Source organism: Trichophyton rubrum (genome assembly GCF_000151425.1).
Source record: "Trichophyton rubrum CBS 118892 genomic scaffold supercont2.5, whole genome shotgun sequence".
NCBI classification, from domain to species: domain Eukaryota; kingdom Fungi; phylum Ascomycota; class Eurotiomycetes; order Onygenales; family Arthrodermataceae; genus Trichophyton; species Trichophyton rubrum.
Genome location: NW_003456424.1, coordinates 857975 through 869980, shown reverse-complemented (window position 1 = coordinate 869980; position 12006 = coordinate 857975). Strand labels below are relative to the sequence as shown.

General features: G+C 48.3%; 4 protein-coding genes and 1 non-coding gene across 5 annotated transcripts; 4 read left to right on the top strand and 1 right to left on the bottom strand.

The window, feature by feature from the left end:
• Positions 1–36: 36 nt before the first annotated feature.
• On the bottom strand, positions 37–1098 carry TERG_05048 (U2 small nuclear ribonucleoprotein A'; the record flags this gene model as incomplete). The annotated part of the gene is made up of 4 exons (XM_047748361.1): positions 37–435; positions 492–752; positions 818–837; positions 1020–1098. 4 exons carry the CDS (start codon positions 1096–1098, stop codon positions 37–39), a joined length of 759 nt encoding a protein of 252 aa, XP_047604342.1.
• A 591-nt stretch (positions 1099–1689) lies between these two features.
• Positions 1690–1792, top strand: TERG_10544. Its single transcript has one exon. It is a non-coding gene; the product is annotated as a tRNA-Asn (tRNA).
• Positions 1793–2048: 256 nt separating this feature from the next.
• On the top strand, positions 2049–2920 carry TERG_05047 (uncharacterized protein; the record flags this gene model as incomplete). The annotated part of the gene is made up of 2 exons (XM_003234402.1): positions 2049–2604; positions 2661–2920. 2 exons carry the CDS (start codon positions 2049–2051, stop codon positions 2918–2920), a joined length of 816 nt encoding a protein of 271 aa, XP_003234450.1.
• A 748-nt stretch (positions 2921–3668) lies between these two features.
• TERG_05046 (uncharacterized protein) lies at positions 3669–6376 on the top strand. The gene is made up of 5 exons (XM_047748360.1): positions 3669–4336; positions 4421–4441; positions 4553–4673; positions 4762–4872; positions 4979–6376. Exons 1-5 carry the CDS (start codon positions 3929–3931, stop codon positions 5332–5334), a joined length of 1017 nt encoding a protein of 338 aa, XP_047604341.1. The 5' UTR covers positions 3669–3928; the 3' UTR covers positions 5335–6376.
• A 1192-nt stretch (positions 6377–7568) lies between these two features.
• Positions 7569–9973, top strand: TERG_05045 (uncharacterized protein). Its single transcript, XM_003234400.2, has one exon. The coding sequence runs from the start codon at positions 8077–8079 to the stop codon at positions 9244–9246; it is 1170 nt and encodes a 389-aa protein (XP_003234448.1). The 5' UTR covers positions 7569–8076; the 3' UTR covers positions 9247–9973.
• The last annotated feature ends 2033 nt before the right edge of the window (positions 9974–12006 follow it).

The window sequence follows — 12006 nt, the reverse complement described above, 5'->3', positions numbered from 1 at the left end:
GCATGTAAAAACCCAACCAATAACCAACAGTCTGCATTAGGTCATCTCAACATCCTTATCACCATCTGTATCAGCAGCACCACGAGGTATCCGTCCTTCATTCAGCTCTTTCTCCAACCTGGTGATCTCCTGCAGACTCTTGGCTTCTCGTATCATCTTCTCGACTCGTTTCCTTTCCTCAGGCGTCAGCTTGACTCGTAACGGTTTTTCGCTTCCCGCACCTCCCGGCGAGGAAGTAGATGATGCTGCACCCAGAGCTGCAGAGACATCGAACGCGCGGGACTTTATGCCTAGTATCTTCGATGCTAGGGCTGTGGGCTGTTTCGTCGATGGCCCGAAAAGTTCCTTTGCCTTTTCACGTTCGACATCTTTTACTTTTTGGTAGTCTAGAAAGCGTATCGTTGGAGCAAGCCATATGATCCAGTATCGGTAATGCTAAGACACACCATTAGCAATTCCGGTAACCAACACCTAGGGCTGAGGGAATATACCTCTTTCCTGGTCACTGGGTTTTCTAGTAGACTCAAATGCGTTAATCTGGGAAACGTCTTGAGCGGCTCTAGGTCCGCTAGTTCGGCAAAATTGTTTGCTGTAAGGACTAGGGTTGTCAGGTTTGGAAGTGAGGTCGCTAGGGTTGGTTGAATATGCGAAACGCGATTGCGGGCGAGAAGGAGAGATCGTAATCGAGGCGAGAAGGGAAAGTTAGATATCGAAGATATACTGTTGTCCGTGAAATCGATTGCATCGTGGTCCTGCCCAACATGTCAGATTTCAAGGGTCCTGCATTGGTGTCGCGGATATGTAGCAGGATGCGCACCTTTGCCGCGCCGAAGTTCTCTATAACGGGAATTTTGTGCCCTATATGGTCCGTCCCCAGAAGGAGATAACGATAGTATCAACGCAGCTCCATTTATGTAGAGTATGTATATGTGGTGTGGCTTCACCGAGGATGGGAAAGAAAAAGTGTAGTATCTGGTTCTTTTCAGACTAACTAGGGTGCTTTCTCTGTCATTACGCACCTCGAAGATCTAGCTCGCGCTCTTTGAGAGGATTGAGATATGAAAGGGAGTTCTGGATCAATTCAACCGTGAGACGCATCTTTGCCGGCTCTGCTCTGCTCCCTCTGCTTCGTCCGGAGGGTTGATATCTTGACTTTTGCTGCTTTTTTGTTATCGAAAGCTCGAAAAAGTAGAGTTGACGTTCTCTGTCACGTGTTCATTATCTAGATGGGCAGGCACGGCGAGACGGCGGGCGGGAGATGCCACGAACACCGCGCAGTTCCAGGGATGGCATGCATGGTCCTGCATGTAGCAATTAGTACTACCAAGCTCTTTCATCTATTTGCCCGTGTATCAGTATGTCTGGATTCCCCCCTTCTTCCTATCAGCAAAGTTGTCCTCTCAGTGTTAGGAGTATCCCTGCTTAGTCATCAGTTAAATCGCACACAAAAAACGCACAACTCAGTTAGTCAGGGCAGAAGCTCGCTTTGATATCAGCCGTGGAATCATCAACATCTCGTAAAACCGACTGCCTCGTAACTGTAGACCAGACCCTTGAAGCCACCTGGACTTATTGCCCTCCTCAAACCAGCTGAACTCGATAAGAAGAAGCTCCTTTCGGCCATTTGCTACCTTTTCTGTTCCCTACACAGTGATAGTGGCCTTTGGGAGGCCCGACACCAACAAACAAGTCTCTGTGGCGTAATTGGCTAGCGCGTACGACTGTTAAGAACAACTCAACAAGAAGACGTTCGGTCATCGTAAGGTTGGAAGTTCGAGCCTTCCCAGGGACGGATTCACTTTTTTTTTTGCGTTTTTACTGGCTTCATAGAGGCCGGGGACGGTGGGTGGACGGGGAAGTCAAGTGGACTGAAATTATACCCACTCGCAGCCGCTCAAAACCCCGGTAAAGGCAGGGGAACTCCGGAAAAGATACCACATTATAACCACAATATAAAAACTGTATGACGTATCTTTTTGGCATATAGGTAGCTAGTTATATACCTGCCAAAGGACAGTTACAGACGTTGAATTATTATATCAGACACAATGGAGTCGGCACCATGGCGCCCCCTATTCGAAGAGCATGTTCAAGCTGCAGGTAGCCCACTACTATCATTTGCAACTGTATCCAGGGACAAAAACGGCAATTCGTTCCCTCGAGTAAGGACCTGTGTTCTCCGGGGCTTCTTTGCTGGCCTGCAGCTACATCCCAATGCAAAGCATGACCTGAAGTTGACTTCAGGACGTTCGGTTAAGGAAGAAAGTGACGACGAAGATGCCTCGTATCTGAATCCGAGGAAGTATGAAAGTGACCTATTGAGTATTACCACTGATGCTCGATCCGAGAAAGTCAAACATATCCTATCTGGTAACGAAGTTGGCGGACCGGTGGAATGTCTCTTTTGGTCACCCAAGGCCTTTGCACAGTGGAGAATAAAGGGGAAGGCATATGTTGTGGGCGGAAGTTGCTCTGATACGATGGAGCTGAAGGCCAGACAGGAAGTTGAACAATATCTGCGGCTAAGAGAGGACACGGACAAGCCGTGGAGTTGGGAAAAGGAGATGACCACTCAGTTTGCCAACCTGTCTCCTGGCATGAGAGGTACGTTTATAATAAAGAGGCAAAGCTGTATATTGGCTTGGCTAACAGTGTGATAGATACATTCAGACAAGCTCTTCCCGGCTCACCAAAGTCAGGGCCGGCACCAGAGCTACAGAATGGCGGAAAGGGGCTCGTCGATCTGACTGACCCCGTGGCGAGGAAGAACTTCAGGGTTGTGGTTATCAAGCCAGAAGAGGTGGAATATATCCATGACGAGGGCCCTGGAAATATAAGGAACGAGAGATCCAGGTGGAAGTTGGTGCCGTCAGATAGCCAATACACATGGCGCTGGGAGGAAGAGCAGCTATGGCCTTGATCTAACCCCCTTGTGCCCTTGAGATATAGTAAACTATGTATCTGTCCTGAGTAAAATATGCTATTCTCTCCATTGACCAAGCTCTATCAATCTGCCGTGTTAGCACCAGCAGGACAATCAACTGTACCTGGTCAATGACCAATATCTACATGTCCTGCTCTTTAGAGTCTTGTTTTCCCCTTTAGGACATGTCAGCATAGCAACAACACAGCAACACAGCTCGCTTAATGCCCAGCCTCCTTCACACAGATATCTTCTTCTTCTTCTTCTTCCTCCTCCTCCTCCAACTCTTCCTCTCTTCTCCTCTCTGAGCAGTCTTTCAGTCCAGATCACAGCCTACAACCTGGGAATCAACGCAGCATTTGATTGTCTTGTCCAGCAAGCAGGCTTTGATATTGCATCTACTTCTAGCAACCAGCATTCTGAAAGAAGAGAGCCAGAGCAGAAGCAGAGAGCAAGTTCACACCCGCCTGCTACCTCTCCTATCTACCAGTCTGTCTGTGAAGCAAGCTTGACAAAAGAGTAACAAGGCCTTTGTCTACTCTGCCAGACCAGCATCGTTTGGACTGTCTCTTTAGGACAGTCTGCTGCTATCGTCTATCGTCTATCCTCCCACCAGCGTAAGTTTTTGACTTCTCCTTTCACGCCCGCAAGAAGTGCACTTTCTGCTCAAAGACTTTTTTCCTCCTTTTGTTTTCTTTTCTTCTTCTTTTCCTTCTTCCTTTCTGTCCCTGCTTGACATCTCCCTCCGCTGCTCCCGGGCAAGCAGTATTCATTATGCCTTTTTTATATCCATTAGCTGGATATAGCTAAAAATAAATATAGGAAAAAGAAGTGCCGGACTCCCAGGTAAGCCGTCTAACTCCTTGCCCTGCTCAGGTCTCCAGCTACGCGTTGAGATATATATCTCAGGTCGGCAGAGTTGAAGCCTGCATCCAGAGCAAGGAGATATACTCTATTACACGAAAAGACACGCACTATCCTCTCTCTCTCTCTCTTTCTCTCAAGATGGGACACTCAATAACATGGGAATATAGTGAGGAGTCTGAAGCCGAGGAGATGGTCTCCCGCTGCTCGTACTGCGGGCGATTCTGCAACAAAAGGGCCATTCATGGCAAGACAGGTCTCTGCTACCCATGCAGAGAGACCCTCCGCAAGGAGGGTGACAAGAGAGCCCTGGAAACGGACTCTGATACTGAGAGCGCCTCCTCCGGCCGCGGGGCCGAGGAGTGCGAGCCCGTCAAGGGCTATCCTGCTGCCACGGCTGAGGCAGAGGATGACTCTCAGTCAGCCAAGTCAGAGGAAGGGACCGCGCGCAGCAACGTCTGCTCAAGATGCTGGGCCGCAGAGGCGACGGGGACGTTATACAACTCCCCTGTCTGTGACGACTGCTACCACCTCGCACAGGCCAATCGCGTAAGTAGATAGCCATGACCCTCCCTTTGCGTAGTATACTTGCTACGTGTGATATTCGCTGACATGGCCCCGAAACACTGGAAGGAATGGATGAAGGGTACCAAAGTAAGTCTCTCCCTTACTCTTTTCTATGTTCATACAATGGCATTTTCATAAAAAAAAAAAAAAAAAAAAAAGGTAGAGAAATCAGCTAATATGGAATCTTCATTTTGATAGAAGCGATTCCAACCACCGAACCCGCATTTACAGGCGGGTAAACGGTTGACAAGGGTCTGCGATTCCTGCCGTCAGAAGAGGAAGCGCTGCGAGCACCGCAGGGTTGTCGATGCCACTGATCGTAAGTTGGCCCATCATTTCTTCATAGAAGAATCAAACTAGGTATTGAAAAGAGAGTGAGCATATTCTAACTTGTCCCGAATTTCCAGCGGAAGCCCACTGCCGCAAGAGAGGGAGAAAGAGAAAATGCGAAGAGATCAGTGAAGACAAGAAAGAGAGTGAAAGCAACAAGGGCCCTACAAGCAGGGAGGAAGAACAAGGTAAGCTCATCCGCTTTATTTCCTTGCCATTAATGACCCAACAGATTCAAACAAAGCAGATGTGCTAATTGATATCTTTCTTTTTTTTTTTTCCTATTTTATCCAGCAGAAGTCATTATTGTCGACGATCCCGCAGAAGAACCCGGCTGTTCCGATGAGAGCATGAATCACGCCATCAAGGAGTCTCTGGACACCGTGTACAAGAGAGAACTGCTGAAACTCGAGGTCATAGCGAATGAGAAGGTCAATGAAGCCAACAAGGCCCTGGATGCCGTCCGTGACCATCTGCGCAGCTGGCTCGAACATGTCAGAAGAGGCAACTCTCTCGGCAAACAGCCACTACCAGAGCAGCAGGTAGAGGGACCAGAGCAACCAGAGAGATTGGATCCATTAGAGCAACAAGATCAACCACCACAGCCACTGCAGCCACCAGAGCCAACCGCTCAAGAAGAGTGTGTTTGATATCTCATCCGTTTCTCCCGCAAACACAAAGACAGAATCACCATCAGCAAAAAGGGAGAGCCAAACTAGAATGCCGGTGATTTAAACTGGGCCACAGGGAGGTGTATGATATTTGGTTTCGTGCTTTTTGATTTCGCTTTTATTTTTCTCCTACTTATCCTGGTGTTTTATTCTCTCTTGAGGCAGTGATATCAGGCAGTGATAATGATGGGGGTTCGATTCATGTTGATTATGAGATTGCGCTAGCCTGCACATATGAAGGCATCCGGCATAGAAAGCCATTGACAGAGAAACGCAGCGTATAGCCAAGCAAGTATAAAGTGTAAAAAAGCGACTGACACGATGGCTTTGGCCCCCTCTTTCTCTCCCTCCTTTATCTGCCTGCCTTCTCTCCTTCCTTTTCGTCTTTGATATAAGCGAAAGGAAGCTTAGTCATTGTATTAGCTTAGTCATCTATTTACTTTCACGTGATAATAGAGCATGGGGATTTCCGAAAGAGGAAAAAGTCAACATCTCGCGACGTTGGCGTTTTGAAGTTTTGTGGTTCAAGCTCGTATTCAACAGCAGCATAACGAAGGATTTTCTCCAGGAGCTGATGCTTGACCATGGCCCGGGTGACGGGAGAGCAATGCTTGCAGGACGCTGACACTCGGACATCAGACACCTCTCCCCACCCCGAAACCCGCCGCATTCCATATAAGATATCTGGATCTGGGACACGTCCACCCCAAACAGGCGCTCGAAGATATCAAGACTGACAACCTCCTTAACATCACCGGCATCAAAAGGAATGGCACCTCTGCCGAGTGTGGTCTCGTCTCCAAGTCGAAGAGCGGAAGCAAACCCGCCGAGCCTTATACTCCATAACAAACTCCTGAGTTCCTTGGAAGAAGTTGGATAGAGAAGGTTATGCCCTTGATTAGCTGATTAACACCATTTCCTAGTTGTTGTCGTCATGCATACAGGGCGAGGATCGAAGAAAGAGACACGCCGGGATATTTCCCCCTTATCTAACGGCTTTTTTTGCTTACGTTTGTTTTGCAAGACACTGAGTCCAATGGCGATGATCTAGAAAGAACCTTAATAAACGAATCCTCATAGAAAGGACGAGAAAGGAAGAGGCGGTAAAAGGCCCACGCGGCTATCAATTAAAAGGGGCAGGATGATTTGCATGGTGAAACAGACGATGATAGGGGGGTGGTGGAGAGAAACAGCCCCAGCGGCGAACTGAAAAAGAACGGCCAGGGAGCTAAGATTACGCCTTGGGCGAGAAAGACTTGGATCAAGGAAGACGGAAACAAGGAAGACAAGAAGAAAGAGGCCAGAGGGCCCTCGAGATGACATTCTTCTTTCGATATAGTTGCTCAACTAAGTAATAATGCCGGGGGACAGCAGCGGGGACCCCTTTTCAACGAATCTGGTCTCTGGACGGAGAAGCGAACGGAGTTCTCAGGACGGAGTACAACCTCTTGTGCCGTTATGCGAGGCATCCCGGGGTCGACGTCTCCACCGCTAGCTCTTCGGCCTATCCCACGACGGGAACGAGTAGCCGACAAGCACAGGTGATGCTTGTTCTTCCAGGGTAGTTGATGATAATAATGGGGTGCACGATATTATACGTGCCGCAAAAGAGCTTTTTGCGACGCTACACAGGTGAGGCCATTGACAAAGACATTGCCCACTGACGCGGACATTATGCTCAGCTAACATACCTTGTTACTAGTTATCATGTTATCCAACCCTTTTTTTTTTTTTTTTTTCGCCTTCCGCCTGAGAGGCCAGTCCGTACGGGATTATTTATGCTACTGCCAAACGACCGGCTCAGTTGTTATAGATATACGCCTAGGGAGGGACTAACTTGGCATTAAGCATCATGAGAGCCTAAGCGGCCAACCGGGTAGAGAAACAGGAGCAGAGCGCACAAGTTGTTGCATGAACGTCGAACGCCTGCCTGCCTGTACATCCCCGTACTTAAAGTCCGCACCTGTATGACCTGTATACATATACGTCTGTGGCGGCCAGGGTAAAGAAGGCCTTGTCTCCATGTTGCATCGACTTCCTTACAACTGGCTGTAAGTGCTTCGTACTGCTATGAACAAGCCAAATAGAAGCCGGCCGTTGGCGCATATGTAGACTGACAAGGACATATAGGTTGGTAGGGGCTTGTCACTTGAGTTTAGCTGGCTAACCTAACTTCACTACTGCTGGCTTCCTGTCGTTCCCGCCCGCCGCCCCGTCGCCTTTTTTCTTCTTCCTTCGATTTCGACTTCGATTTGGACTTCGACTGCTCAACTCCTCTCTCTCTCCTACTTCCACCTTTTTCTTTGACTTCTCCTTCTTGCTCTGCTTCTCCGTCACTCGACTAGACGAGAAGGCAATTGCAGCATGGCCACTTTCCTTTGACTTCCTTCGCTGGCCTGCCGACTCCCGTTTGCCTCCCTGGGGTGTTTCTTTTCTTCAACCTGCTCCATTCTCGCGCATAAAGGCTGGCCATCGCTTGAACACCGAATCTACGCAAAACCAGCACCAGTTTTTCGCCATTCGTAGCTTTTACGACCTGTTCTACGAGGCTTCCCAGCGACGAGGTCTCCGTCTCTTCCCTCTTCCTCTTGATTTAAGGGCTCGAGTTGTCCAGCGGAGCTTTCACCTACACACAGTATACACACCCATTCGCCCATCTCGCCCCGAAGAAGAAAGGGAAAACAAACTGTTTGACCAAGAAGGGCCACGCCCATCAGCAAGATGAACGGTTCTCTTGTCGACCCGGCCCAATGCTTCTCCCACCTCGTCGAACACATTCCCTTATGGTTGACTCGAGTCACCGAGCTAGCCTCTCACACAGCAGCCAAACACGCCGAGTTTGCTGCGGAATACACCCGTATATCCAAGTTGAAGCCCCGACAGCGAAGACGGCGAAACAGCTCCCTCAATACAAATAAAGGAGAAGATGACCAGCGCTCAGTAAACTCGAGAAACAAACCTTCCTCCGGCTCAACCTACAGACACCTCGACGCACAGGATCCGTTCCGGGATCCCTTGATATTCAAACGACTCACACGTCAGAATAACCAAGACGCCATAAACAGGAAACGAAAACAGCAGGACAGCACTCCTTCTACACCTTCGGACGCTGACAGCGGTCTAGCCCGTCGTGTTCGCCAACAGGTTGTTATACACTATGATTCTCAGACACAGACAGTGCTTGAACGACTTGTTCGTGACATAGGTGGTGCCCGCAACCAGATCCGAAAAGAACGCATGAACTACATGATGAAAGTCGACTTCAGCCGTCGAGCTCTCCCGTCTCACTTATTTCCAGCCGGCAGCCCAGACGATGACGAAAACACCCTCACCTTACCTCATCATCGATCCTTTAGGAGGTCTCGAAGTACACAATTTGATCCAAAACCTGGAACCAACGGAACAATTACTAAAAGTACGACACTTGCAAAACAGAACGCTTCCGCCTTTGACACGACAGACAAACAGCTAGAGGCTGCCCAGAGTTTATGCGAGACGGCAGCGCACCAATTCCTACGAAACGGAGACTGCTCCAGAGAGCTAAGCAAGACAGTAGAGCGACTTAATGCCGCGCTGGAAATGGCCCAGGCCGAAGGGACCCGACTCAAGGCTGAGAAGGAAGCGGAGAAGCTACGCCAGCAAGCTGAAGAGGAGGAACAGGAAAGCAAAAGTGACCGCACGGCCGTTGAAACGGTTGGACATGCAGATTCAGACGCACACATGCAAGCCGACGCCCTCCAACCTGTGAAGATGAAGATGGACATGAATGTGAACGGAGATGCAAACGCGCCGCCGGAGATGATGGGGGCTATCGAGGTGGACGACGGGTCGTCGACATCATCTATATCCATCGACCTAGCCGCATTTCGACGACGGAGGTTCAAAGCGTAATTTATTTACCCTTGACCGTGAGCCGGTGAGCAGCTACATCGGAATTTGAAATGTATTGGAACTCTTCTTTCTCAACTTCTGCGAACTCGTCACCTACAGTGCATGAACTCGGTGAGCCAGGCTGTACCAAAGGTTCCACACTCTGCAGGTATGTGTTGTTTGCCTGCTTGGTATTGGCAACACCAGCAACAACTGCAAGCCCATGCCAGTTGATTCGAAGTCACAGAACGCAGAGTGCATCTATGCTCCTCGAAACTTCCGCGGGGCTCACTGTCACAACCTTCTCTACCTTCGTTTTTCATTTACCTCCCGCATAAAACGGCGTTTTTACTTTGCATTTAACCCAGCGACGCTGCTCTGTTCTAACTAACTACCTCCAAATTTCCTATTATCTAATTTTTGCTCCTTGTCCTTTGCCTGATACCTTTCTGTAGCAAAATTTAAAAGGAAGCCAACCACGGTTACGGTGATGATAGCGTTGCATTCTCCTTCTTTTCCTCTGCTCTTCATTTGTCTGTTGTTTTAGCCTGTCATTTCATTTCCTTTTACCATCATCAGCACTGGGACATGGATACTTAGCATGGAGTCTCTAAAATGGGGGGAATTCATACTATTTTTTGCTCTATTAATGTTTTTTTCTTCTTAAAAAAATGAATACCACAGATATCATACATCACTAGCCTCCTGTTTATTTTTCCCTTTCCTTTCTTTTTCTCATTTTCTGTTTTTTTTTTTTTTTTTTAATGATGATATGCCACCCTAAGCATTCGCAAAGTCAGTCCAACCTCGTACGGGAGCCCATTACTATCAAACCAAGACATCTCTTCACCACGAAGCCTCTTGTTTAACCTTCTGTGCGGACTTCGCGGGCTTTCCCATCAATAAAGAAGAACAAATTGACATCTTGGGGGCATGCAGCGGCCGGTTGGTAGTTACAGTGGTACGAATTCAGGTGTGTCATCCTCGCCCCCTTCTCACTCCCTCCCTCCATCCCTCTCTATCTGCCTGCCTTTTCTTGTCTGGGTGTTGAAGAGGACAGCTTGTTCTCCCTGTTCTCTGCACAAACTGTTGGCAATCCGCCTTCCCCCCCATCGGTTCGTATTCATGAAACGAGGCTATCCCTGCAGTTCTGACAGGCTTCAACGCTGTTGTTTGTTGGCTTTTGCTGAAATAGCAGAGGAAAAAGCTAGATGATAGATTATGTGCATAATAAGCACTTGATATAGGGTGCCGGGTACATGTATGTATCAAGCCGATTCCATCCCCGATCGCCTAGTGATATAATCGTCATTGACTGATAGCTGGTTTGCTAACGACATGGTGACTGTATTAACTTATGCAGCTCAGTAACGCCCTGTCAAGGAGAAGGGTGTGGATGATCCTCCCTCCATACGGATCCTTCGTTATTATTACCTGCGTTTGGCTCCAGCAAAAAGGCGAAAATCAGGCGAACGGGAAGTGGCAGATCATTTGATGGAAAGGCTACTTGAAGGGAAAGTATACCCTTTTGCTAATCGTATTATAGTTAGTAATAATTTCACTTGGTAATTTAGTAGTCTTGTCTTCTCCCGCAGTGCAGGCAAAAACGCACAGGAGGAAAAGAAAATAAGAAAAAGTGAGCTGTCGGGCCATCCGAGGCCTTGTTCAGCTGATGTATATCCCGTCTGTTCTCCTCATGTAAATATATGCAAGTAAGGAGGTACAGGTACATATACGATGTTGTGTTCACCCTTGCCCATGCCACAGCGGCACAAGAGATGTTAACATCCATAGCAGCAAATTAAGTATAGACAATGACAGGGAAAACAGGCGAGATTGTCTTGATAGGGAAAATGATGACATTGATTCCCTTGGACGGCATGCTCGAATTGGGCAAGACCGCAGGTATGTATGGAGTGCAGTCCGCTCCCCTCCCTCGCTGAGGGATGAATGGTCCAGAATGGAGATGGGGGTGCACGCAGAGACGCAAGCAGACAGGTGATTTAGGCTGTCCAATGCAGACTTTAGCTCACTGTGGTTGCATAAGTATTTTCCCGGAGAGCTTCTGGTAGGATGGGATCGCGAGACATCATCAGATTGTTGCTGGGCTATCCCTCCGTTTCTGCTTGTCAATCCCCATCCGTCCTATCTGCCAGTTTACTTCACGACTGCAGTATCGAAACTCTTAACCTAAAGAAGACGCGGGTGCGAACCAGAAACTTATATGCTTTGGAGTCTGTCCCCATTAGTTGGCTTCAGTGGATTGTTTGATTAATATTGATACAAACGCAGTTTCTCCCTGCAACTCATCTTTAGTGTGGTTGGCATGACTTATAAGTTACTTCAAGTTGTCCGCAATCTAAACGCCACTCAAACAGGAATGGAAAATCACCCGGGGCAGGGTTACAGCCTGCGATATGTTATAGTAAGCTTCCTCGTCAGAGCCATGTCTTGTGTCATCATACCCGCTCCCTTGTCTATACTGGATGAGCTGTTCTCGCCAAGTTGATGCATCTTTGACGCTCATTTCAGTTGCCAGATTGAGTTCAGTCAGTCAATCACCCAGTCAATATCTGTCGAAGAGCCACCACGCAGACAAGCCCTCCATATGAACGTGAAAATTAGACACCAAGAGTTTTTCCAACCCCTTTACACTTCGAAACCTGCAGATACGCTGGCATTGCCAATAGTGCCTTCATACGTAATGCCTGTCTGAATTAACAAATGGGCGGTTAAAGGGTCGACTGCAAGAAGCGATATCGTCGATCAAAGCTAACGGTG